Genomic DNA, 27,693 nt, shown 5'->3' with positions numbered 1-27,693 from the left:
GTGCCACTGCAGAGGGGGTGTCACCAGCTCTGGGGTGGCCTGTCATTCATCTTGCCAGGGTGACTGTGCTCTCTCTATCTGATTTATCAGGCCCAGTGGAACAGACTGTCCTTCTTTGGTGTTCTTATGGAGGGTAGAGGAAGGTGCCCAGCCGCAGCCACCATTCTGCTCAGTGGGCATGGAGGTTTCTTCAGGGTGGGGCAGGTGGGAGGAGCACTGTAATTTTTTTTTTCTTTTTTTTTTTTTTATTGTTGAGGGATTCATTGAGGGTACAATAAGCCAGGTTACACTGATTGCAATTGTTAGGTAAAGTCCCTCTTGCAATCATGTCTTGCCCCCATAAAGTATGACACACACCAAGGCCCCACCCCCCTCCCTCCCTCTTTCTGCTTCCCCCCCCAACCTTAATTGTCATTAATTGTCCTCATATGAGCACTGTAATTTTTATGGAAGTAGGGTTTTACTGAGACGCTTCCCCTGCTCTTTTCCTCAGCAGCTAAAGTTTGTTGTTACCTGCTTTGTTTCAGATGCTCCAGCCAAGGAGAACACCAAGGCCCCGGAGATGAAATCCCGGAGGCCCAAGAGCTCTCTTCCTCCTGGGCTGGGAACAGAGAGTGAGTACTGGATCTGCTTCACCAGACAGAGGCGGGGCCAGTGACCCCCCCCCCCGCCCACCCACCCAGAGGGCCTTAGAGCCCTGCCTCCTGTCCCTCTTGCTTGTGCTGCAAGTCTAGCTTGGGCTCCCAGAGCTCCCAGGAAACTCTTGATGACAGAGCCAGGGGCTTTTCTCACCCACCCTCCTCTCCTAGCCTGTCTGCAGCCCAGGTGGCATTGCATGGCTTCTGTTTTTCCTCCCACCCACGTGCCCTTACACCTCACTCACATTCCTTCAACTTCTCATCAGATCCCTGCAAGAGTGTCTCTTTATCTCTCCCTGGCTGCCTCTGCCCTACCAGGGGGACCTTTCTAAATTATAGCTCTGATCTCACACCTGGAGGAAATGTGCAGTGGCCCCCAGAGCCCACAAAATCCCAACACTGCTCCCCAGCTCATCTGCTCCTGTCTTCCACTCAGACCAAAAGAGCTCTTGCCTGTGCACTGGACATCTCCTGGACCTTTCTTCATGCCTTTGCTGTGGCACTTCCCTCATGGGACATGTTTCTAGAAAACGCCCTCTAAAAAGCCCTCAGCCCTGAGTTCTTCCCACTTCATCTCCAAGCAACAGTTCCTCCTGGCAGGGTCTGTTCAAGAGGCTTCTTCCTTCAGAGGACACAGGCTTCACCTTGTTCTTGGAAGGCTCTTCCTTATGTCTCAGAATCAAACTGCAGTGTGGTACAGATAGCCAAGGGAGAAAGGAGCTTCTCTGTGACCATAGACAGCTACCTTCCTCTTCTGGATCTCAGCCCCTTGGAGCCCTTCTCCACGATGCTCAGTGCCTGGGCCCCACCGTGTTTTACAGGCCTACCAAATGCTGTGATACCTTATAAAATCAGGAAAAGGTGAACTTTTAGGTCGAAGACAGTGTGTTAATTTATAATGTTAATATATTCATCTTTATACTAATACAGGTGTAGAGAATAACTTACATAATTCAAATATCTGATGATATAGTTAAATATATATATAGGTTGGCCATAAAGTTCAGGTATGATTTAAAATTACACACTATTAAAATATTTTAAATTGGGTGGTGCCTGTGGCTCAGTGAGTAGGGTGCTGGCCCCATATACCGAGGATGGTGAGTTCAGACCCAGCCCTGGCCAAACTGCAACAACAAAAAAATTAAAAATTAAAAATATATATTTTAAATTTTAAAATTTAAAATGGTGTGTAATTTGAAATTGCATATGAACTTTATGACCAATCTGTATTTTTGTTTGTTTGTTTATTTTGAGACAGAGATAAAAAGTCGCCCTCAGTAGAGTGCCATGGCGTCACAGCTCACCGCAACCTCAAACTCTTGGGCTTAAGCGATTCCCTTGCCTCAGCCTCACAAGTAGCCGGGACAGGCACCTGCCACAACACCTGGCTATTTTTTGGCTATAGTTGTCATTGTTGTTTGGCAGGCCCGGGCTGGATTCAAACCCGCCAGCTCCGATGCATGTGGCTGGTGCCCTATCCGCTGAGCTATAGGTGCTGAGCCTATATGATTTTTTTAGTGGCAGAAGGGACCCATGAAATTTCTACTCTAGGTAGAAATGCCTAGAGTCCTCAAAAGTCCTAATGCAACCCTAGCTTCCTATATGATTTTCAGGCTAATTTTGTCAGCAGAAATATCTTTTGACACCTCCAGTTTAAACAGAGAGTTGGACATGCCCAGCCACTCTCTGTTTTAAAACAAAAGACAAGACAAACTCCTAAGTACCCATACTAATAGAGGAAAGTAATTCAGCTTGATCAATTCAAGGACTACTTCTCTTTTTCCACTACAAGGCAATGTTTTGTCACCAAGTTTTATTGCTTTCTTTCTTTCCTTTTCTTTTTAAAGCAATTTATTCACCTTCCAAATGATGAACTTGGGTTATTGAACATACCCCAGGCAGACCATCAGGGGCTACTCAGGATGTCGGGGCAGCGAAGTTGGAATTATTATAGTTTCTTATGTGGGGAGCCTCAGATTATTAAGAGTGGTCATTTAGCCGGGCACATGGCTCACACCTATAATGCCAGCACTTTGGGAGGGTGAGGTGGGTGGATCACCTGAATTCATGAGTTCGAGACCAGCCTGAGCTAAGCGAGACCCCATCTCTAAAAACAGCCAGGCGTTGTGGAGGGCGCCTGTAGTCCCAGCTACTTGGGAGGCTGAGGCAAGAGTATTGCTTGAGCCCAAGAGTTAGAGGTTGCTGTGAGCTGTGATGCCACGGCTCTCTACCTGGGGCAACAAAATGAGACTCTGTCTCAAAAAAAAAGAAAGAAAAAAGAAAATACTCTTTATTTCCAAGAGTATTCCTTGGGCCCATGCTGTGGTAGTTACAGGAAGATAAGAGCAGAAGAGACATAAGATGTAGGAAGAGCACCAGGGATTGTGAATTCCCTGTTGTGACATGGCTGTCCCCTGCCTCTGGGGACAGAAGCAGCAAGTGCAGGTGTTAGGCTGGAGGTCAGCAGCCTCCTGCTCTCACCTCCACACATCCACTCCAGTGAGATCCTGAACAAGATCAGGTGGGGTCAGGGCAGAGCTGTGGAGGAGAAAAACAAGCTCCAGACAATGCACAGAGCAGGAGCTGGGCTCTCTGCCCTAGAGAGTGAGGCTGTGGAAAGCCCCAGGCAAGTTGTCATTGTCAGACGCTGGAGCAGTGCCTGCCGCCTTGGCTGGATATTAGAGTCACTTGGGGAGCTTTTAAACCACTCACCTAGGCTATACCCCAGACTAATTAAATCCAAATCTCAGGGTAGGAGACAGGCTTCAGTGTGTGTTTAGCTTCCCAGGTCCCTCCTGTGTGCAGTCAAGCTGGACACCAGCTGCTCCAGGGAGAAGCCTGGTGCCTGGCACTGAGGTCTTGAGAAGCAGAAGGGGGTCTCCCCTACTGCCTCTGATAAACACAGAGGCACCTGGGTGCCCCTTACCCCAATAACTTCAGGATGTCTCAGTTGCTGGACAGGGAGGTGAGCAAGATGCCCCATGGGCTGGGGTCTGGAAGCAGCTAGTGAGGCCTGTGGGGGCTGGAGGAGCTCAGGCAGTGTTAGGCCAGCAGGAGCAGGGCTGGTAGGAGGACTCCGGCTCCCAGAAAACACACACCCACACTCCTGACTGGGCTGCTCCAGCAGGCGCCACTGCCCTGCACAAGGGCGTTTCACTCTGTACAGAGCACCCCCGTGGCAGAGTTAGACATCTTGCCCACAAGAGAATGAGGGATGTCTCCATTGCAGTAATGGCCACTTGGTATCCCTTGGCCTGCCCCTCCACCCAGCCCATCACTCAAACCTAGAGGTTCTTGGCGCCTCCACCTGCTTGCGAGCCTGCACACTTGTCCTTCAGAAGCCTGCACCCTGGGTGTCCAAGGGACACCATGGGGCTGTGTTCATGAGACCTCTCAGGAAGGTGGCTGCCCAGAGATGGGAAATGAAGGAGCTGTCTCTTAGGCCTGTACCCTAGTTCTTTTCTACCTTTTTGGAATACTTTTTATTGTTTATTAATTACATAATTATATATGTACACATTCTTATTTGAGCATTTTAAGCAGTGTAGAAATATACCACGTACAATGTGAAAGTCTTCTTTCCTCTACCCCACTTCCACTCGCCCCCACAGTGTGTGCACTTTGTTACTTTTCTCTATGCATTTATATATATGTGTGTGTGTGTGCCCACACATGCAAATACTTCAGCTGGGTTTTTCTTCCCCATCGAGATGGGACCATTTGGTCTGTAGAACCCCATGACTTGCCTCTCTCTGTTAGCACTGCCGTCCCAGTTCCAGACACCTAACTCCATGAGTGCTCTGGCTATGTATGTGTTCATTTTTGCCAAGGGCTGAGAAGTACCTAATCTAAGGAGGAAATCCATGTTTCCTGGGGGAAGATGGAGTGATTTTCTCATCAAACTGTGGGAGGCCAGACCTCTGCCCGCACACTGCCCCAGCTTGCATGTCCAGTGCTCCGAGCAAGCTGTCGGTTGTTAGAGTGGATGACACCCACCCACTCGGGGCTGGAAGCCCCCTGCCAAGCACCGAGGCACATGAGCCACATTGATCTGCCCCAACCCAAGCAAAGGACAGGATGAGAGAAAACTGACAAAAGCACAAATCAGAGAGCCAGACACCATCTCACAAGAATAGGAGGGTGGTGGGGGTAGTTTAGGAAGATTTGGGGATTAGAACTGTAGACAGGTCATGAAAGCGGAGGAGAACATAGCTGATGTGGTTTGGTTGAAGAGGAATGATGACATTGGAGGGGGAGGAGGAGCCACTGGACTTTTGGCAGGAAACCATGCAGCAGGTGCTAGAGTGAAGGTTGTGAGGGCGGGGACCTCAGGACCACAGTTTACCAAGTACTTCGGTCTATGTCAGTCTGTCCTCCTGTGGGTCCCCATCTCCCTTTAGAGAGATGCTATGGGTAATTGTTCCCATTTTACAGATAAGCAAAACTGAGTGTCAGAGAACTAAGATTGTCCTGCCCAGATCTCATAGTTAGTAAGGTGTGGATCCATGATTGCAACCCTCGTCTATGTCCTCACTACAAGCCCCTGTGCCTTGCCATAGTCTCAGGACCATTGTCTGTGCTGTCCACACAAGGCTGGGCAGAGTGTCCCCCAGTGCATGGGGATAGCAGGAGGAGGTAGGGCTGGGAGAGGTCTGGCCCCCATTGTAGCTGAGGGAGAAGGAGGGCAGCCCCTGGCATGCTTCCCTGGGTCTCCACCCTGTCTGGGGGTCTGTTTGCTGCATGCCTTTCAAAAGGATTTTATTTTCTTTCTTTATCTTTTTTTTTTTTGTAGAGACAGAGTCTCACTTTACTGCCCTTGGTAGAGTGCCATGACGTCACAGGACTCACAGCAACCTCCAGCTCTTGGGCTTACGCGATTCTCTTGCCTCAGCCTCCTAGCAGCTGGGTCTACAGGCGCCCGCCACAACGCCCGGCTATTTTTTTGTTGTAGTTTGGCCGGGGCTGGGTTTGAACCCACCACCCTGGGTATATGGGGCCAGCGCCCCACTCACTGAGCCACAGGTGCTGCCCAGGATTTTATTTTCAATACCTATTTTGATATAATTTCAGATTTATAGAAAAGTGGCAAGAATAGTACAAGGAACTCTTATGTACTCTTTATTTAGAGTCACCAACTATTTATATTTTGCCCCATTATTTTATCATTGTCTGGTTATGTTCATTCATTTATTTACTTATTTAGATAGATACCTGCTATTTTAAACCAAGTTAGAGACATCATGCCCTTGACTTCTACCTCATTCCGTGTCTCTTAAGAACATAGTCACAATGCAATTTTTTTGTTTGTTTGTTTTTTAGAGACAGTCTCACTTTATCACCCTCAGTAGAGTGCTGTGGCATCACAGCTCCCAGCAACCTCCAACTCCTGGGCTTAGGTGATTCTCTTGCCTCAACCTCCTGACTAGCTGGGACTACAGGCACCCTCCACAACACCCAGCTATTTTTTTGTTGTTGTTGTAGTTTGGCTGGGGCTGGGTTCGAACCCGCCACCCTCAGTGTATGGGGCCGGCGCCCTACTCCTTTGAGCCACAGGCACTGTCCCTCCAATCAATGTTTGTCAGTTGTCCCAATAATGTTCACTATGGCTAGTTTTTTTCCTTTTGATGGGAATTTAATACAAACACCCCTGGAGCTCTTCATCCATTCCTCCTGTGAGTCCCCATCTCCCTTTAGAGAGATAACAGGAGAGAAGCTCTCCAGTCCCAGAGAGAAACAGCCAAGAATCCTCCTTTTGAGCTGAGCAGGGTAGGGGATGTGGGAAGGCCCCTTAGACCTCCAGATGCTGGTTCACTATGATTCCTTCTGGGCAACGCTCAGGCACAAGACATAGCAAGAGAGCCACTGGACTAGAAAGCAGGAGACGAAGGTCCTGGTTCTTTATTTATAGAAAAGTTGCAGGAATAGTACAAGGAGGCTCGGTGCCTGTACCACAGTGGTTACGGTGCCAGCTACATACCCCCAAGGCTGGTGGGTTCGAACCCAGCCCGGGCCAGCTAAACAACAATGACAACTGCAACAACAACAACAAAATAGCTGGGCGTTGTGGCGGACGCCTGTAGTCCCAGCTACTTGGGAGGCTGAAGCAAGAAAATCACTTGAGCCCAAGAGTTTGAGGTTCCTGTGAGGAACCTCTACTGAGGGTGACATAGTGAGACTCTGTCTTAAAAAAAAAAAAGAATAGTACAAGGAATTCTTAAGTACTCTTTATTTAGAGCAGCTAGAATGTCATCATTCCTCTTCAACCAAACCACATCAGCTACATTCTCCTCTTTCATGACCTGTCTAGAGTTCTCATGGTGGCTTGGTCAAAGCTTGGGCAGGTGGCTTGGTCAAAGCTCTCCAACCCTTTGGACCTTGGCTTCCTCCCTTGTCACGTGGAGAGTTCTCCAGTGGACCCCAGGCCTCTCCCAACTCTGACATCAGGCCATTGGGTGGAAAGCTTTTGAGTGACATGGCTTAGGTGAAGTCAGCTCGCTCTTCTTCAGTGGATATGTGAAGGAGTCTGAGCAAGCATGGCTGGGGCAGTGCAGCAGCAGAAGCATCCCAAGGGCTCGGAGGCCTTCCTGGCTTTAGGGTTTCGGGCGAGTGGCTAGCATCCTGTCTGTGCGCAATGCTGTTGATGAATTTAAGAAGTGGTTTTAGGAAATTCAGATGAGGTAATGCCAGTTTGGTAACAGACCCAGAGATTCCTCCTATCATGCTATGTAAGCTGAGGATCTTTTGGAAAAGTGAGACATGAGCATCTATTGTGGCTTGAGTGCAGGAACCGGGTCCTGTCCATCTCCGAAACTTCAGTGTCTGGCCCCTGTGCACATTTATAATAAATATTTGCTTTTTCAAGCCAGTTCATGAGTTCCACGCTTCAAGGGTCCCTCCCTCCACTGTGGTGCTTTAAGGGATGATGGGGGTGGAATGTCGCTTTGTATTCCATGCCTGGCCTTTCCCGGAGCTTTCCTCCTGACATTGATTGCTTTGGACCATTCTAGATTATACCTTTACATATCCCTGCCCTGACCTCTTTATGTGTCTCTCTAAAACCAAAAGCTGTGTCAACTTGAAAGCATCTTTGGGTATCAGAAATAGCATCCAGTTTTTATAAGGTGTTTCCCAGAACCAAATCTTTCTCTTAAACATTCTCTGCAGGTCATGGGGAATCTAAGTCCCGGCAGGATTCACAAGGCTGGATGGCAATGCTGGAGAGGTTGGATGTGGTATCAAGGCTTGCCTGACAGTGAAAGGAGAGAAGCAGGGTATTTCCATGAATCTTTCTGGAAGTCGGTGTAGACTCCCAAGTAGCTCCTCTCTGTAAAGAGAGAGAGTGCCTAGCACCCCCGACAGGACACATGGCCACCAGGTGGCTGCTCCTGCTCCCTCCCTAGCTCTCCCAGCATCTCCAATAAGGCAGCCAGGTGGCCAGAGGGGTCCTCCCCAAGGAGGGCCTGGGGGCACCTGCCAGCCAGTGCTGGCACTGCTGGGCCTTTGGTGCTGGGCTGCCCCTTTCACAAGCATCCAATGTTCTGTGTCCTGAGGGGTTGGGTATGGATGTTTGCATAACAAGAGGAAGAGCAGTGTTTTTCTGGAATTTTCTTGCTTGACAGCCTTAGCTATGAAGGGAGGTGGGTGGGAAATTTGCCCAGAGATGTTAATGCTGGGAAGACAACTAGTATTTCTCCCCAAGTCTGTAAAGACAACCTAGAAGGGGCTGGTGTGTGCAGTGGGGGACAGTCAAGTCACCAGGGCCCTGAACCCACCCAGCACAGGGCAGTGGGATTCAGCTCCCACCCCAGGGTCCCCTGCTGCCTCCAGCGCTGGTATATCCTCCTGGGCCTCATGCTCGTTTGACATTCAGTGCAATTCAAGTGCCATTCAGGAGCCTTTGGCAGAAAATTGATGCTGGTTTGGGTAATTGTGAAGAGCTTGTTGTCTATTTTTAACTAACTACCTAAAAAGGGCAATGTCCCCAGAGAGGCAGAGATTCAGGGACCTGCCTGTACTCAGGCCAGTAAGGCTAGCTCCCTAATTCTCCCTTCTCTCCATTATTTCAGACCCGCTGCCTCTGTGGGAACTACCTGCAGGCTCTGTACACATCTTCAAAGCACTTGCTCTGGTCTGTCTCGCCTGCTGATTTTCCGTATTTGAGAGATAGGCACTCAGGTGCCTTTAGACTGAGCAATCTGGAAACTTCCATGGGGTACTGACCTTCCTCCCCCCCAGGACAGAAGGAAGGGTCACGAAGACATTTAGGGAACTGACCTCCCTAGTGCCACTCCAGATTTCCTAGGAGGCTTCCAAATGTGATGCTTTGGTGATGGTTTTATTGGGCTGCTTTACTTCTTGTAAGCTCGGTCTCCTGCCTAGAATGGAAGGCTCAGCACCTGGCAGTTTTGATCCAGGAGGTGACAGAGCATAGGCTTCTTTTCATGGAAAGTTAGACGAGTCTTGAAGCCCCGAGGCCACATCTCTCAGCATCAGAGGCCAGGGCTGGGGTGGAATGTTCCTTGGGAATTCACAGGTTAACATTTACTTGGGGGTTCCCCTCATAAGGAGGTTCTCTTTTATAGCTATTTATCAGAAAGAGTCAGTTTCCGTGCTGGGCCTGGGGAATACAGAAGGTAGACCCTGTTCTGTCCTCAGAAAGCTTGATGTGTTGGGGGCAGGTTTCTGTAGTGAGAGCCACCATGGTGGGACAGGAATCCAGCCTGATGGGGTGATGGAGACCTGTGAAACTTGCCTGTGGAATGTGCAAGAGTCAGCCTAGGGAAGAGGGGCCAGCAAGCACAGGGAGCAATTGCCAAGTGTCACAGAAACTGGAAAACATTCAGCAGAGTACAGAGCAGTGCCGCCCAAGGGATGGTGCAGGGACCAGTAGCATTAGCAGCACCTGGAAGCCCAAAATCTCTGTTTTAAGCAAGTTTTCCAGGTGATCATAATACCCAGTAAATTTTGAGAACCATCGATGTCAAATATTGAAGGCATGATGAAGAGTGTTCCCCGAGAGAGAGCAGCAAAAAAAAAAAGGCAGGAGAAGAAAGCCAGGGACAGTTTTTGAAGACCTTGTAAGATAAGTTGAACTTGACCATGAGTGGCAGTGGGCAGCCGCTGGTGAGGTTTAAACAGTGGAGTGACATCAGATTTGCATTTGAGAAAGATCACATTGGCCTCAGGTTGACAGATATGGTAGAAGGATGGGGAGCCAGAAGCCTAGAGGTTCTGGCTGTCCAGGTGGGATTAGAACAGTAGTGGTGGGAATGAGGAAGGTGGCAGAGTGAGGAGGTGTTAGGTGATGGAATCAACAGGATTAGTGAGTGGACATGGGCAGGGAGGGGGCCTGGGAGGAACAGGGATGAGGAGCTGGTTTGGGGTGAAGATCTTGGATTTGATCCTGCACCTACTGGGCTAGCAGTCTGTGCTTGGCATTTCTCAGGGAGATGATGGTCAGGTAGTTGGATGTACAGGTGCAGGCGCAGGAGAGCAGAGAATGGAAGGAGGAACTCTTAAGAGCAGCAGTGAGCAAAGTACCCAAGGCATCAGAGCCTGGGGAGGGTAGGGGGTCTGGGGCTGGCTGCAGGGGGAGATGCCTGCATCCCTTCTCTGAGGGGCAGCCCCATAGAGGCAAAATGTGCTGCCCTCTCTGCTCACCCTGGGGCCAGTGGCCACCATGCGGTGTGCAAAGATGGTTGGGTTTTATTTTCCTTCTGGGATACTCATCTCTAACAGTGCAGACAGTTTGGGGTATCAGAAAAGGGGATAAGAGACAAAGGACTGTCAGGAATAATAAAATGATAAGAAGATGAATCCAGAGGAGAGGAAACTAGTTAGTGACCCAAGGAGTACTGAGAGTTTGGGCAACTGGACCAGTGAGAATGTCACTTCTTCTGCCAAGGACCTGAATTGGAGGGAAAGAGTACAAGGTGCAGCATGAGAGCTCTCGTGCAGGTGGAAAGCTGAACCGATCAACAGTGTGGCGCACTGAGTGGTTGGAGAAGCTAATTTGGTCCCAGAGGATAGGGAAGTCCTCTGGGGATGTTTGTTTGGGAAAGAGGGGTGGGGGAAGGGCTGGTCTTAGAGCATGTTATACTTTTTTACAACACATTTTATTTATTCTCTCATATTTTTTAAATGAGGAACTGGAGCTCTGAGAGGTCACATAATATGCTTTAAGTCTTACAGCTCAGGGAATGACAGGGTATTTGAACCCAAGCCCAGCTCCAGAGACTTATAGTCCAGAGACTGTACCCCCTCTGCAGTTCTGCAGAGGGACAGAGAAGGGTTTCAGAGGCCTGGGTGTGGGGCTGGAGCAGAGTGTCAGCTGGAGGAAGGAGGAAATAGGAAGGAAGCAGCAATGCCCTGGGCAACAGGAGGCTTAGGTCCTGTTGCTAGCTCAACCACATCTGGTTTTATGTGAACACAGCAAGTCACCTGATTTTTGTGAGACTCTATCTCCTTTTCATGAAAGGGAAACATCGTAAGGTCCCCTGCTAGTTTGGTTGGGATAAGTTAGAAACTCCTTCTTGGAAAGCCAGTTTTAGAAACAGGTGACTCTGCTGTCTCTTGTAAGTATAGAACACAATTAATGGATTTCAGCAGATAGTCCTATAAAATATATATAGAATAAGATACAGAACATTGTTAACATTTAAAATTGTTTTTGCTGATAGGAACCAAACCGCTTTAAATGCTAACCAATTCAAACAGCAGTAGTTCCAATTTTATAGAACAAACAAAAACGCAGCCTTCAGTCACATTTAGCTGTAACACTGAAAGATGGATATTGGTTAGGGCTCTATTTCTAGCCACATAGGTTTACCCAGAGCTCCAAGCACAGCACAGGACCTTGGAGTCCCTTGATTTCATGCTGTGATGCTGCCCTTCGCTCATTAGCCCCCAGTTCATCACCCTAGGCACTGTCAACCTCCTTCCCTCCCCCGCTGCTGCCACCCCACCGTCTGATCCACAGCTGTGTTAGACTGCTAGCACTGCCATACAAAGCACCACAGACTGGGGGGTTTAAGCAACAGAAATGTATTTTCTCATAGTTCTGGATGCTGGAAGTCCAAGATCAAGGTTTCTGAGGCCTCTCTTCTTGACTTATAAATGGCTGCATTTCCCTGTGTCTCCGCATGGTCTTCCCTCTGTGCAGGCGTAAGTCGGTGTCCGTCTGTCTCTCTCTCTGTTTCTTGTGTCTCTCTCTGTCCTAATCTCTTCTTTAAGGACGATAGTCAGATTGGATTAGGACCTACCCTAATGGTCTCATTTTAACTTAATCCCCTCTTCTAAGGCTTTATCTCCAAATAGAGTCCCATTCTGAGGTCCTGGGAGGTAGGCTTCAACATGCAAATCTGGGGGACACAGTTCAGCCCTTAACTCCTGCCATCCACGCAGCTCTTTTGAACGGATGGCCTTCTCTCCACAGAGGCGAGCAGGTCCTGGCTCTGGCAGAGGCCCTCTGTTCTCAGCTGAGAGCCCCCTCTCCCTGGCAGTCATGAAAGAAGGGGGCAGGGCCTTCGTGGCTCAGCCAGGCACAGGTGCCCCGGACCCCAGCTGATCTCCCCCACAGTGACTTGGCTTCCCCCGCTGTCCTCATCAGTGTCGCTGGGCTCTCCCTCTTCCCCAAGTCCTAGCCTTCTAACCTGTCGTCTCTCTTCTCTCTCACCTTGGCAGAGACCTTAGCTTGACATTTCCTCCTTTGTCACCCTGTTTCTCTTTGTCCTTCACCTCAGAATTCTGACGGACTAATTGACTCCCCCATTTCCTTGAGAAGCTCCTTGGGAATGACTTTGGACCACGCGGTCCACTGAGCCTCTCCAGTGTCACCATCACTTCTTGCTGGTCATACCTGGAGCCCTTGCCAGCGTCCATCCCCCTACTCTTGCTGCAGGGACGTTCTCCCACTCTGGGTCCCTCCACAGCCCTCTCCTTCACCCTGGCTCCTCCCTGAGGGCCCTGCCTGGCTTCATACCCTGCCCCTTCCCATCTGTCATCGCATTCTCTTTCCCCAAAGGACTGACCCTTTGCGATAACATTATAACACATGTTTCTTTCTGGAATCTTCTACTTCTTGTCTCCACCAGTCTCTCTCTAGAATTCTGATCCTGAGCTTCTAGCCTACAAAGAGATTCAATATTTTTCATCTACCAAATTTATTTGACAAAACCAAACTACTCATCTTTCACTGCTAAATTTCATATTCCTTCAGTATGATTTTCCTCACATAGCTAAGCAAGACATTCACGAGTAATCTCTGCATCTCCCTCTTGTTTAGCCCCCTAAATTCTTTTCATTTTTCCTGTCTCTCATTTGTATCTTCTGTTTTGCATGAATCTTGCCCAGTGCCTTCCGACGTATGGCAGAGTGGCCTTCTAAATGGACATGTCCCTCAAGAGTCAGAGAGAGTGGCCAGGTGAGGTAGCTCACACCAATAATCCTAGCACTCTGGGAGGCCTAGGTGGGTGATGGCTTGAGCTCAGGAGTTGGAGACCAGCCTAAGCAAGAGTGAAACCCTGTCTCTACTAAAAATTAAAAAGAAAAATCCAGGTGTTGTGGTGGGCTCCTGTAGTCTTAGCTACTTGGGAGGCTGAGGCAAGAGGGTTTACCTGAACCTTAGAGTTTGAGATTGCTGTGAGCTATGATGATGCCACAGCACTCTACCCATATATTTTGGGAGCAGTTTTGTTGTTGTTGTTGTTGTTTGTTTGTTTGTGACAGAGTCTCAACCTGTCACCCTGGGTAGAGTGCCATGGCATCATCATAGCTCACAGCAACCTCCTACTCTTGGGCTGAAGCAGTCCTCTTGCCTCAGTTTTTCTATTTTTAGTAGAGACAGGGTCTTGCTCTTGCTCAGGCTGGTCTCGAACTTGTAAGCTCAAGCAATCACCCACCTCAGGCTCCCAGAGAACTAGGATTACAGGCGTGAGCCACTGCACCCGGCCATTTCTTGAGCAGTTTGAAGGCCAGTTACATGCACAACACCTCATTACCTAAATGCTTCAGTGTGGATTTCCTCCAAAGACAGTCTCTTATAAAGCCACAGTTTGATGATTAAAACAGAAAATTAAGGGCGGCGCCTGTGGCTCAGTGAGTAGGGCACCAGCCCCATATACATACGAGGGTGGCGGGCTCAAACCCAGTCCCGGCCAAACTGCAACAAAATAATAGCCGGGCTTTGTGGCGGGTGCCTGTAGTCCCAGCTGCTTGGGAGGCTGAGGCAGGAGAATCACGTAAGCCCAAGAGCTGGGGGTTGCTGTGAGCCATGTGACGTCATGGCACTCTACCCGAGGGCGGTACAGTGGAACTTTGTCTCTATTAAAAAAAAAAAAACACAGAAAATTAACACTGATATAATACTATCATCTAATTTATTGACCTCATTCAAATGTTGCCAGTTATCCTATACATGTTTTTTATGGCAAAAGAAAACTAACCTTTCCTGTGGACCACACGTCTTAACCTTTCAGGCCTCGAGCCCTTCCGTTTGTATGGCTTTCTCCTCAGTATCTGATCAGCAGTGTGTACTGACTGGCATTTGCCTGGCATGTCGTAGGCCCTCAGTAAACTTCTAGAGATAGATGCAATAATCAATAATGGCAATGAGCCAGAGTGAACTTGGTAGAAGCAGGCCTCACCAGGGGCTTAATGAACTGCGCAGCTGGTGGTCCTCAGCTCTGTGAGCTCAGGATGCTTCAGTCAGGGGACACCTCCTACAGTAGTCCTCTGGGGCTGTTCAGCTGGGTAACAGCATCTTCCCAGTGTAGAAATGCACAACTGATAAGCCAGTAACTTAGCTGTCCCACCTGTCCTCAGAGCACCTCCAAATCCAAACTAGGACGTGGCCCCGCTTCTCTGTAATCTGTGGTGATGAAGCTACGTGGATGGATAACTATTATTATTAACCCACTCATTCATTCAACAAATAGTTTCTGAGCGCCTGCTGTGTGCCAGCCACATTAGCTATGCCACAGGGAACCAAAAAAGAGGTCCTGCCCTCAAAGGGCTTACAGTTTACAGGGAGAAGGGTAGAGAGTAAATAAATAAGTAAATCCACAGTCTGTCATATGGTGACCAGGGCCACAGCGGATAACAATGCAAGGTAGGGATGATAAGGAGTGCTAGGGCTCCTGTGGGATAGGGACCATCTCAGTGGTGCAGTGGCTCTTTCCCGTTTTTTGTTATTAGGTATAACTTCCCTGCAGTAAGTTTCACCCTTTTTGGTATGCAAGTCTGTGAGCCTTGACAAACTCATATAATCATGTGACTCAACTGCAGTCAAGATAGGGTCCCATCATGTCAACACATTTCTGTTCCCCTTCAGGGCAGCACCTGTGGCTCAAGGAGTAGGGTGCCGGCCCCATATACTGGAGGTAGTGGGTTCAAACCCAGCCTCAGCCAAAAAAAGAAAATGGTTCTTCATTTCTGTTCCCCTTCGTAGTCACCTGCTCCCCACCCATCTCTGGTGACCATTGCTATAGTTTTGCCTTTTCTAGAATATTTATAAATGGATTATACACCACATAGTCTTTTGAGCCTGACTTTTCTGAGCAGAAAAGAAAATCATTGTGATTCATCCATGTTGTATGTATTGGTAGTTTGTTTCTTTTTATTTATTTGGATTTTTTTTTTTTTGAGACAAAAATCTCACTCTGTCACCCAGGTAGAGTGCAGGGGCATCATTACAGTTCACAGGAATCTCTAAGTTATGGGCTTGAGTGATCTCCTGCCTCAATCTCCCAAGTAACTGGGACTACAGGTGCCACCACGTTCAGCTAAATTTTCTATTTTTGTAGCAACGGGGTCTTGCTCTTGGATGGGCTTTTTCCTTTTTGATCTTGTCAGTGGACCACACAGTTCTTCCATTTGCCAGCAGTTGGTAGGGGCAATTGTAAATAAAGCCACCATAAACATTTGCAGACAGGTGTTTGTGTACACATAGGTTTTCCTTTCACTTGGATAAATAAGTTAAATAACTTTTGAGCAAAACCTGAAAGAAATGAAAGCAAGCCATGAAGATTGTTGTTGGAGTGGAATGCACCATATTATTATTTAGCCAAAGGAACAGGATTGTGCTGCAAAACTTTTCTATTTGGCTCATTTTTCTTATTTGAGTTATTGGAGGAAGTGGGGGTAGGAAGGGAGGAGAGCATTCATTCATTCATCCATTCAAAAAACATTTTAAAAAATGAAAGCTGCCAGGCCACAGTCTGTGACCTAAAGGAAGCCTGAGACCCCCGGATCCACACCAAAGGCTAATTTTAGTTGGTTTATCTGACATAATTTCCTTTCTGGGTTTCCTGAAAGTTATAGTGAGAGAGTAGTTAGTGAGTTTGGAGTTATCATCTTTGAATAGCACTATAGGAACTCAAGCATATTTGACAGTTTTGTCTCATTGGAGGCTCCAGAGACCCCTCCAGATATCCCAGAAAACTGTGACTCATTCTCTTGTGAGCTAGTCTGCAGGAGAGGCAAGATTGCTAGAAAGATATATTCCAATAAGGGCTCTCCCTAATGAGGGGCCAAGATTGCATCCTCCTCTCCTTCTTGGATCACGAGCTTTGTGGGAAAAACTATGGACAATAACTTGTAAAATTCTTTGTTTCAGGTGATGCAACTGTGAAAAAGAAACCTACCCCCAAGACACCGCCGAAGGCAGGTAATTGGCCGCAGCAGTATCTGGGGACCAAGGAGTTATCTGTATAAGGGATTTTTTTCTTTATCGTAGAAAGAGTGCTATACTGACCACTTGTGTATAGGATCCCAGGAGACACCCCACAGACCCCCAGTTCAAGCTCTGTATTATTCAGGCTGCATTGTTCTGTGAGCGAGCCTCTGCACAGCCCGCCACCCCCCGCCCACCACCACTGCTTTGTTTTCTCTGCGTCCCCTGTGTGGACAGCAGCACCCAGGGCTTGGAGCTGTCCTCCTCCTGTGCAGTGCTGCCTAGTCCGTGTGCTGTCCTTGTGCCCTGCTCTGTGCGTCCTTGTTGTATGAAGCCCTTGTCCATTTCCTATGGAAAGACACTTGAGGGTGTGACATTGAACCTGTCAGCCAGGGTGACCTGGAGGTTAGAAGTCAAGGTGCTGCTTCATGAATAAATTAGGGCATGGATTCAAAAAATTAGGGCAAGACACAAATTCCAGCATAATTAGTAAATAGAGCATGCTGCCACGTGAATTGTGTGGGTCCCTTCCAGGGGAATCACAAACCTACTGGTGTGTGAGCCAGGGTCAGTGTCCCCAGTTGTCCTCTAAGGGGTCTGCAAGCTGAGACAGGAGCCAAGAGACCACCGTGGACAGTGGCACCCAGTGAGATCAGGATGTCTGCGGCTCCTCCTCACCCACTTTCTATCCTGTCCTCTCAGCAATGCCCCCTCAGATCATCCAGTTTCCCGAGGACCAAAAGGTGCGTGCAGGAGAATCGGTGGAGCTGTTTGGTAAAGTGGCGGGCACCCAGCCCATCACCTGCACCTGGATGAAGTTCCGAAAGCAGGTCAGTAACAGAGGGGATTGCCTACAGCCCCTGGGCCAAAAGGAGTGAGGGATACTATAATGGGAGGTGGGAGAGACCCTTACCCACCCATCGCCCACTGCCAAGCCTAAGTTCACACTAACCTTTTCTTCTGACTTTACCAATAAGCCCTGGCTTTATGGACAATTTATGTAGTAGAGAAATACGTGAAGGAAAAAATAGGAACCATCCTTGGCCCCCACCTGATATTGCTACCATAGTCTCAAATCCTACTCAGAGTCAGAAAAATCAAACTGGCGACCTAAGGTGGCCTCCTAGATTCCATGAGCTTTCTGTGACTATGTGCCAGCCACTGGTTCCTGTCGGACACCAGCTTAAACTTACCAGGTGCCAAAGAGAGAAAAGTGAATCTGAATGTTTGGATAGATAAATTATACAGTACATAGAATTTTGACTTACTGACCCAGAAATAGAGCTACAACCTATAATGATGGCTCCTATGGGAAAATGTTTGAATTTCCAAACAAGTAGCCTAGGAAGGAACTTGCAGAGCCCGACCACCCCACCGATTAATGTTGGCAGTGTGTCCTGTATGCAGCATCAGTAGAGACCCGGGCTGGGACTGGTACAGGCGCAGGAACTTGATAGAAGGGGTGAAGGTTTATTCTGGGCCCTCTGGTGCTCTGTTTCCAAACCGTCCGAATTGTCCTAGGCCCAGAGACGAGCAGCTGAATACTGACCAGGGAGGAAAGTGGGGTTGGTCTCAAAAGAGGGAGATGAGAAATTTGCCTTTAGCATCACAAAGAATATTTGCCCTGAGCTATGTTGAGGCTACTTTACCTGGAAGAAGATAGAATTCCATCACTTGTCAGGGATATTCAGCCAAGTTCTAGCACTGTCCATCAGAACCTTCTACAGTGATGGAAATGTTCTTTATCTGTGCTGTCCAGTGTGGTAGCCGCTAGTCCTATGTGGCTACTGAACTCTGAAAAGGTGCCTAGTGTAATTGAGGAACTAAATTTTTAATTAATTAAAATTGTCATAACAGCCTTGTTGATATATCAAATACACCCTTTAAAAGTGTACAATTCAGTGGTTTTTAGTATCTTCACAAGTTTGTGTAAGCATCATCAGCGTTATCTAATTCTAGAATATTTTCATCACCCCAGTGAGGAACCCCAGACCTGTTAGCAGTCATTCCTGCCCTTTCCCAGCCCCTGACAACCACTTACCTACTTCGTGTCTCCATAGATTTGCCTGTTTTAGACATTTTGTATAAACAGAATCATACAGTATTTCATCTTTTATGTATAGCTTTTACTTTTAATTTTGCATGTTTTCAGGGCTCATCCATGTTAAAGCATGAATCAGTAATTCATCCCTTTTTATGAATGAACAATATTTCATTGTCTGGATAGACAACATTTTATTTATCTGTTCATCGGTGGAAGGACCCTGGGTTGTTTCCACTTAATTAAGCGGCCACATGTGGCTAGTGGCTAGTGGCTACTGCCTTGGACAGCATGAAAGAGGTCAGAACCTGCTGGTGTCGCCTGTGATTGAGTCTTTTCAGACACATTCAACCCTCTCATCCCAGAGCAGTGGGGGGAGGCTGGGGCGCACCTGAGCTGCACGCTGGGGGCAGCAAGTGCTGGGATGGTTCACGTGCCCTGTCCCTGCCCGGCACCCTCACGGGGGCCTGGCTGTGTACACAGGAAAACGCAGAGTCCAGATCAGACTGAGGCCCCACAGTTTGTCCAGCTGCTTCTTGAGGGAGCGGGTAGTGGGAAGACGCCCTCCTGTCCTGGCCCAGTCTCCAGCACCTGCTCCACCCTCCCCCCCAGATCCAGGACAGCGAGCACATCAAGGTGGAGAGCAGTGAGAGCGGCAGCAAGCTCACCATCCTCGCCGCACGCCAGGAGCACTGCGGCTGCTACACGCTGCTGGTGGAGAACAAGCTGGGCAGCAGGCAAGCCCAGGTCAACCTCACCGTCGTGGGTAAGTCTAGGAGCTGGTGGGCGTGGGGAAGGCTGCAAGCCCCCAGGCAGGACACATGCAGAAGATTGCATTGCCCATAGACTCTGCACTGTCTCTACTGACCCCCAGGCCCAGCTGAGGAGTCAGTGCTGGTTACAGATCCTCTTCCTTGTCTCTGACCAGCGTCCTCCCCCGTTCTCTACAGTGGCCATTCCTCCCCACTGCCTTGCAGGCCTCAGCCTCTAGCCTCAGAGAAATTCAAGACATGGGGCATGAGCCTGCTCAGCTTCCTGGCCCCACCTACAGGTGTCTGTTTCTGTCCCCATGCTGACTCCACCCTCCAGGTGCTGGGCATGGCCCAACCTTGTCCCTCCTGAGGCTGCTCCCTTCTCTCTGGCTTCCAGTTCCTTGGGACCATACCATTCCAGCTTCTCTCTTCTCCTCAACCTTAGCAGACCATAAATGTCACCATCTTAGCCAAATGCACAGGAACAAACAACTCCTGCAATGCTTTGCCTCCCTCTGGCCACCCAACCTTCTCTCTCTCTCCATGGCCAAACCTCTGATGGGAGCGAGTCTCTACCCTGCCCTGCTTCTTCCCTTCTGGTGTTCTCTAGCTCCTGCAATCCCAGACCCTATTAGTCTGCTAGGAGGTCACTGTGACTTCCTCATCCTGACCGCACTCCATTTTCCTCATTGTCACCGACAGCATTATATTGACTCATCTCCAGACTGATTCTCAAGTTCACTTTTCCCTCTCTTTCCTAATCACCATTTTCATGCCCGGCTCAGCTCTCCCCTAGAACTTCAAAATAGCTTTCTAGCCAGTCTCTTGCTGTCAGTCCCTCTTGGCTCCAGTCCCCCATGTGGCAGGTGCTCAGCTGGACAGGAGACCATGTCTTGTGCATTGGTGAGCCTTTGTATTTGCACACATGAAAGCCTCTGACGAGTGTTTACTGATGTTTGGGAAACCCAAGGGGGTTTTCCCCTTTGTCCTTGGCTTTCAAGTCATAGGTACCTTTGTAAAAATTAGGAAAAAGGGACCCGCTGGGCAGAGTGAAAGGCTGAACCCCAGCCTCGCCCCTGGACATACCACCTAGCCTTGGGGACCCCCCACTGCATGCAGAGCACAAAACTCCCAACTGTGTGTACTGGTCCTGACCTGGACTCCCCGCTTGCTAGACTTTCCCGTGCATGTTCCTCGTGCACACACGTGAGCACACAAAACAAAAGGATCTGCTGGTAACAGGGCTCACGGTGGTCAGAAATTTTCCCCTGGAACCTCTCTTGTGGAGGTGTCTAGGCATGAAGTTGAAGGTTGGAGGTGACTCTTAACATCTCTTTTTTATTTTTTTTTTATTGTATTTTTTTGTGAGTGTAGAGACAGTTTCACTTTATGGCCCTCGGTAGAGTGCCATGGCATCACACAGCTCACAGCAACCTCCAACTCCGGGGCCTAAGCGATTCTCTTGCCTCAGCCTCCCGAGTAGCTGGGACTACAGGCGCCCACCACAACACCCAGCTATTTTTTGGTTGCAGTTCAGCCGGGGCTGGGTTTGAACCCGCCACCCTCGGTATATGGGGCCGGTGCCCTACCGACTGAGCCACAGGCGCCGCCCTCTTAACGTCTCTTGTACCTCTGATGTCCTGTGATTCCCTGACCCGTTTTCTGATATCCCATGATTCCCTGACTCCGCTCCCAAGCAGTTTTCCTCCCTCATCTTCATTTGGTACGTTAGGACTGAGATGGACAGGACTGATGCTTCCAGGCCTACGATGGGGAAACCCAGGACCCATGTAAGTCAAATAGCACAATGCATCGGGGCAAAGTGGGAAGTAGCTCTTGGGAGCTCTGAAACACCTGTCCTCCAGATGCCACTCATAAGAGTATGACATGGGTGCAGAAGGTCCCAAAAAGTAAAGGAACCATCTGTCCGGAAAATTTATCTTCAGGGGTACATGCTGGCCTTTGAGGGAACTGTCCACATGCCAGAGAGTGGTTGATGTCCTCATCCGCCGTTCTTCTCACCCTGAGCCTTGGGGAACCCTGCTGCCTTCCCTCCAGCCCTCAGCAACTGGGGAAGAGGAAGTCCCATCCAGCCTTGTGAACCAGGAAGATGTGAGGACAAAGGACAAAGCAAAGCAGGGGGAGATGACAAGGGAGGTACCCAGGGAGCCATGCCCATTCCAGCTACCAGACCCCAGCCTGGCTCCTGGACAGGAGGCCCGGAGAGCCCCTGGAACAGCGTCACTGGACACAGGGGACCTGGGCGAGGGAGATCCCAGAGGCCCAGCTTCAGCACCCACTTCCCGTCGCCTGCACCCTCTCTCCCTTTTGCTTCTTTCTTGCAGGGCTCCTCTTCCCTGCCCCACTTCTTCACCCCATGCCACGTTTCATCTACGTCTTTGTCATTCTGTCACCCTGCCCCAGTCCCTTCTTTTTCTTTTTCTTCCTCTGATCCCCTCTTTTATTTCCTTACGTCAGGAGTTTTAGGTCTGGGAAGGCGCGTGTACTAACAGGGAATGGGATTTCCATCTGTGAAGGAGAAGAGGGACCCTTTTCTCACTCTTTCTCTCTCCCTGGTGACTCCAGGCTCTCACGTCAGTAATTTACCCCAGGGAGATCGGTGCTAGTCATCCCATCTGCCGTACACGTAGACCCATACTGGAGTTACCTGGCCCTGCGCTCCCGTCCCACCAGCAAGCATCAGTTTCTGCTTTTCCTCAGCATTCTCGCTCCTCTGCCCCTGCAACTTTGGGGTCAGCTCCTTTGAATGACTTTCCTATACCCAGTGGCCCCTGCCCCCACCATGGCCATCTCCTGCATGGTGCCACACACGCCCCTCCCCCGTCACCACTGCACCGGCTGCAGTTCTGGCCTTTTATGGTTTAGTTTCTTATTCTCCATGGCCAGTGCTCACAGGGCCATTGGTGTGGCTGTCCGCCAGCTGGCAGGAGCGACATGTTAAATGCCGTTCTGGGAGGGGAATGGAATGGAGGAGAATGGGGCTTTCTGTCTGCCTCCCCCTCGCAGAGCTAAGAATAGAATTGCTCAATAAAATGAGGGCTGCATTGATGGCTGCAGAAAAGCTGCGTTCATTCAGAGCCTGTGAACTGAGAGTTAGTCCAAGGTAGACCCAGATTAAGCTGAGATTTACCTGTGTGTCTCTAGGGATATCTGTGTGTTCTCTGATCAGGATTTATTAAATAGAGGTAAAATAGTTTACTTGTTAGCGGTAAACTTCTCTTACCGTATAATCCTTAAAGGACAACTTTCTTTTCAGATAATCCGTAACTCCTATTTTTAAAATAATAATAAAAACCAACCTTTTCCTCGTTTAAATGAGTGATGTTTAGCCATTTTAGAGAGTTATTATTATACATTAAAGGGCAGTACGGGAATTTGCATGCTCCTAACCTCTTCCTGTGCCTGTGAGCCAGTCTGTGGCCTGAGGGAAGGGAGGGTGGCTGCTCTGAGCAGATGCAGAGAGCCGCAGAACTCAGATGGATTCCTGAATGGCACACCCAGCATGAGAAAAACAGGTCTTTCTGCACGTCTTCAAAGGAGAAAAATGAAATAGAGAGAACCCCACATGCCCAATAATCATTAAATACTGTCTGAGTTTGGAACGTGCATGATTTTTAAGGGTGGAAGATTTCCCTTCATATTGCTAGGCTCAGGCTTAAGCAAGATGCACCCTTGATCTCATTCAGCCAGATAGGCCTGGAAGTACCCATGTGTGTTCGTCATGCACACAGGTGAGCACACGAAACAAAAGGATCTGCTGGTAACAGGGCTCATGGTGGTCTGCAGTGGGGGTCCAGAGACCTTTCAGAATCTCCTTTTGCCTCTGCCACTGACTAGCTGGGTTTCCTTGGAAAGCAAAGTGCCTCAGCCACTGAGGGCCCATTTCCTGAGGGCTGGGATGATCCAGGTAGATGACTACTTTGGGCTCTTCCAGAAGCTGCTGAAGCCCCAGTAAAGGGACACCCAGCAGGGCTAGATGCAGCCACTGACCATCTTCAAACAAGCAAGCACAGATACCTATGGGGAAGCTACTCTGGTTTTAAGCTAGAGGATGGGAGCTCCTTTTTCCCAGGAACGAGAACATTTGCTGAGCAGAAAATCCTAGAGCTGGCTCCATCAGAGACCCTCCTGTTAGACTTCACTGAGTTTTCCATTCTGTTACTCAAGCCTCCAGGGAGGCCTGAGAGAATTCTGAGGAAGTGTGGAGCTCTGGGCCCCAGACACCAAGCCAGCCTCTCTTTTGCCAGATGATGCCCAGGGGCTTCCCTCCCAGTCTGAGTGTGTCTGTCTTTGGCACAGAGGAGAGGCTCATGGGAGCATCTGATCTGAGGGGTTTTTAGCCTCTGTATGGTGCTCTATAGTTGGAAAAAACAGAAAATATCAGGAGCGGCCCGTGGATCTAAGAGCAAGGCGCGCGGTGGAGACTTCCAATCTCATAAGACTTCAGATGGGCATTTTCTGGAATCCTCAGTTTGTTATCCAACTTCTTGAAAATGTTTAAGTGTCACTTAATATTAAAGTCTCCCTCCCCAAATTTTGCATCCTCCCTTGTGCTACAGGACTTACATATCCCTTACACGTGTCATATGTAAGTTCTCTTTTCAGCCGAGAGACATCTGTGACAGAGTAAGGTACAAATAGTACCCCTTCTGCAATGCCCATTTCTCTGTGTTCTTTTCTTGACCACAGCAGAGGAGAGAAGATTGGCAGGCAGAATGTTCTGCATTCATTATATAAGCCTGTGTGGCTCCAGACGTTCCGGACGTGTCCAATCACAGGTTTTCCAAGCAGCCTCTCTGGGGGGAGCAGTGGGTCTGTCTCGCATCCCTCTTTAGGCTTTTTTACTTCCTAAAGCCAGGTCTTGAGAGGACTTGAACCACTTGTCTCTAAGAGAGTTTAGAGTAATAAACATCTTAGCCAACACCAGAAATGTTTCTAAAAAGACCAATATATCTTTCAGAACAAACAGTTTTTCTAAGAGAACATATTAAACAACCAGTGAAAGTGGTTCCATCACAGGAGGCCTCGGCAGGACTGCTGATGCTGGGAAGCGGCTCGATCACAATCCCAGAGTCATTCCCAGGGTGAGGTCTCGGCCTGGGTCGTAGGGAACAGACAGTTTCTAGGCAGCGTGTTCTGGGCTGGAAGCAGCATGATTAGAGGAGGGGCGAGAATGAGCACACGTGTAAATGAATAGGGACAAGCAGGCACATGTACAGATGCATAGGGTCATCCGTAGGAATTCCCCTTGACCTTCCTGCCTCACTGAGGGTGGGATAGCAGTAGTCGATGTTTGTTCACTCGACGCCTATAAAAACCCTGAGAGAGGTACATAATAGCCCCATTTTCCAAATGAGAAATAGGCAGACAAACTGGTTTCGCTGACTGGAGTTCACACAGCTTAAAAGCATAGTTTTTTGTTTTGTTTTTCTAAGACAGAGTCTCACCTGTCCCCCCAGCTAGAGTGCTGTGGCATCGCAGCTCATACCAACCTCAAACTCTTGGGCTGAAGTGATCCTCTTGCCTCAGTCTCCCGAGTAGCTGAGCCAACAGGTGCCCATCACAACACCTGGCTATTTTTAGAGCTGGGGTATTGCTGTTACTCAGGCTGGTCTCCAACTCCTGAACTCAAGCAATCCACCCTCCTCGGCCTCCCAGAGTGCTAGGATTACAGGGGTGAGCCATCCTGCTCAGCCTTAATTGTGTTTTGGGGGTTTTTTAAATTTATTTTTGGAGACATTGTCTCACTCTGTCTCCCTGGCTAGAGTACCGTGGTGTCATCATAGCTCGTTGCAACCTCAAACTTCTGGGCTCAAGTGATCCTCCTGCCTCAGCCTCCCCAGTAGATGGGACTACAGGCATATGCCACCACACTGGGCTAATTTTTCTATTTTTAGTAGAGATAGGGTTTTTTTCTCTTGCTCAGGCTGGGCTTGAACTCCTAAGCTTAGGAGTTCCTAGAGATCCTCCTACCTCAGCTTCCTAGAGCTCTAGGATTATAGGCCTGAGCCACTGCACTGGCCAAAACATGGTTTTAATAGCAAGTTTGTGAGGCTCCGTGAACTTAAACTGCATTGGGAGAGATGAGGGGCTGCTGAACACAGATATCTGTAACTAACAACCATCTGCAGAAACTAATCTCAAAAATAGAAGAGTTTTGTTCAGATAAGCAACTGAAAAATCAGCAAAATTCAAAAAACTCATTAAAGAATGGTCCGCTGCAATTTGACTTGGAGTTGACAGGGCTGCTGGTTCTGAGCCCAGGTCAGCTGAATGGGGAGGCAGCCAGCCAAAGGGGCCACTTAGCTCAGTTTCTGTCCCTTAGTCAGGGATGCCTGTGATTTCCTATTGTGGTTTGTTGATGACATTAATTTTTTTTAAATCAGCTGAATTTAAATTTCATTGTGAAATCTTTATCTCAATCTATACCAGTCCGATGAGAATAAAAGAGGTAGGGTAGGAGTAATTTTTTACATATTATAAAGTTAAAAATAAACTTCTACAATCATGATGACAATAATGACTAGTCAAACTAGGCACTTTCTAAGAATTTCTCATATCAACGTTATGATCCAATTGCTATTATTCACATTTTACAGGTGAGGAAACTGAGGCACAGAATGATTAACAACTACTGAGTGGGGACAGATCTGTGTTCAAACCTGAGTCCATCTGACTTCAGAGCCCAACCACTGCGTGATGCTGCCCCTCAGTGGGCAGGCACTTCCCAAGTCCCAAAGAAAGTGGATACAGACCCCTGGTTATGTCACAGGTTTTTGGCTTAGAGCCTGAAAGACACACACACACACACACGCACACACACACACACACACTCTGAACTCTCTCTCAAAACATATTTTTGATGGGAAACAGTTCACGCCTTCTGGGCAGCTTCCTAGATCTGTTTACTCTGAGAAATATGTTTATGACTTGGGGAAAGTACAGGAAATCATGACTTGTAAACTGGAGAACTAGCCCCCCAAAGTTTTTTTTTTTTTTTGTAACAAATAGTTATGCATAAGCTTTCTGCACAGGTGGGTTTGTGTGCAACTCTGTGATTTGTGGCTGAGGAAAGAGAGCCAGGACCAAGGACCTTGGCTTAGGTTCTCTTGGCTGCTTCTCCCTCCCAAGAGAGCTGACTCACAAATTTTCTTTCCCTGCAGTTCTGGAAACTTTGGATACTGATGTGCTTCTCTATCCCCAGATAAGCCAGACCCCCCAGCGGGCACACCCTGTGCCTCTGATATTCGGAGCTCCTCACTGACCCTGTCCTGGTACGGCTCCTCATATGACGGGGGCAGCGCTGTGCAGTCCTACAGCGTGGAGATCTGGGACTCGGCTGACAAGGCGTGGAGAGAGCTAGCCATGTGCCGCAGCACCTCCTTTAACGTGCAGGACCTGCTGCCTGACCATGAGTATAAATTCCGTGTACGTGCAATCAACGTGTATGGAACCAGTGAGCCGAGCCAGGAGTCTGAACTCACAGCAGTAGGAGAGAAACCGGAAGGTAGGCTACACCTTCACTGGTGTAACTGACCTGTGTGTAGAAACTGTACTGACAAGGGTTAGGGGAACTGACAGAACATCAGTGGTGACTGGCAGGGGGTTTGGGGTCTTGATTTCAAAGGTTGTAATATTGGTCCATACTTTTCAAAGAAGTATATATGACATTTCAGAAAAACAGTGAACCAGCAATTTTAGTGTGCTGCCACCAGGGGGTGATATGTGTTAAGCAGAAGCTCAGGTAGACCTCAAGTTCCTGCGTCCACCCACTGCCCCCTCCCTCCTCGTGCGTTCATATTTGAGTGTCTACTCAGTGTCAGATATTTAGGACACAAAGATAAGGCAGTGACCTTAAAACCTAGGGGAAGAGATGTGTGTTCAGCTAACTATTATGAGATGGGATACAGACTATTAAAGTGGTATAGACAAAGAGCAGAGAGGACAGAGCAGAAAGCATGTAGAATTTTGCCATGTAGGCTGAATAAGCATTCCTAGAAGAGGTGACACTTGGAGAAAGGGATAAGATTCCAAGAGGCAGGGAAGATAAGGAAAGGTACCCATGTAGAGGAAATAGCATGAGCAAAGGGACAAAGCGATGGAGATGTGTGGCATTTTGAGAAGTTGGTGACTTGGTGTGTGGCCAGAGCATATGTTGTACAAGAGGGAACAAGAAAAAGGAAGGTTAAAAGGGCAAAATTGGAAAGTTCATCACAGATTCTTGGGCAGGGGATTGAGAGGATTAAATCTGTTTTTTAGAAAGAGAACTAGAGAGCAGGGCTTTGCTGTTCAGAGTGGGGGCCAGCAGCCTTGGCATCCCAGGACCTTGTTAGAAATGCCCCAGGCCCTTCCAGACCATTGCTCTAACATGACCCCTGCCTTTGGGGAGTCATGTGAGTGAATGTTTGACATACACTGGAGTGCATACAAGATAGAGGGGGCAAGAGAGGAGTCACCCAGATTCCAGATGGGCCTCTGTGATCTTGGTCCAGGACAGGGGTAGTAAGGACATGAAATAAGGCCTCAAGAGGTAGAAATGACCATTCTTTTTTTTTAGAACTGACCGTT

General features: G+C 48.6%; 1 protein-coding gene across 4 annotated transcripts in view; it reads left to right on the top strand.

Annotated features, from left to right (window-relative positions):
- MYLK (myosin light chain kinase) overlaps positions 1 to 27,693 on the top strand; it is a 212,626-nt gene that overhangs the window by 141,089 nt on the left and 43,844 nt on the right. For all 4 annotated transcript variants that reach the window (XM_053565244.1, XM_053565243.1, XM_053565242.1 and 1 more), the window contains 5 exons: positions 528 to 614; positions 16,255 to 16,305; positions 17,014 to 17,141; positions 18,965 to 19,118; positions 26,330 to 26,632. In XM_053565244.1, the coding sequence (XP_053421219.1) occupies positions 528 to 614; positions 16,255 to 16,305; positions 17,014 to 17,141; positions 18,965 to 19,118; positions 26,330 to 26,632 (723 nt within the window). The remainder of the gene's footprint in view (positions 1 to 527; positions 615 to 16,254; positions 16,306 to 17,013; positions 17,142 to 18,964; positions 19,119 to 26,329; positions 26,633 to 27,693) is intronic.

Source organism: Nycticebus coucang, chromosome 16 (assembly GCF_027406575.1).
Source record: "Nycticebus coucang isolate mNycCou1 chromosome 16, mNycCou1.pri, whole genome shotgun sequence".
Classification (NCBI taxonomy): domain Eukaryota; kingdom Metazoa; phylum Chordata; class Mammalia; order Primates; family Lorisidae; genus Nycticebus; species Nycticebus coucang.
Note: the sequence above shows the minus strand (reverse complement) of the source record. Positions and strands in the feature narration are given on the sequence as shown.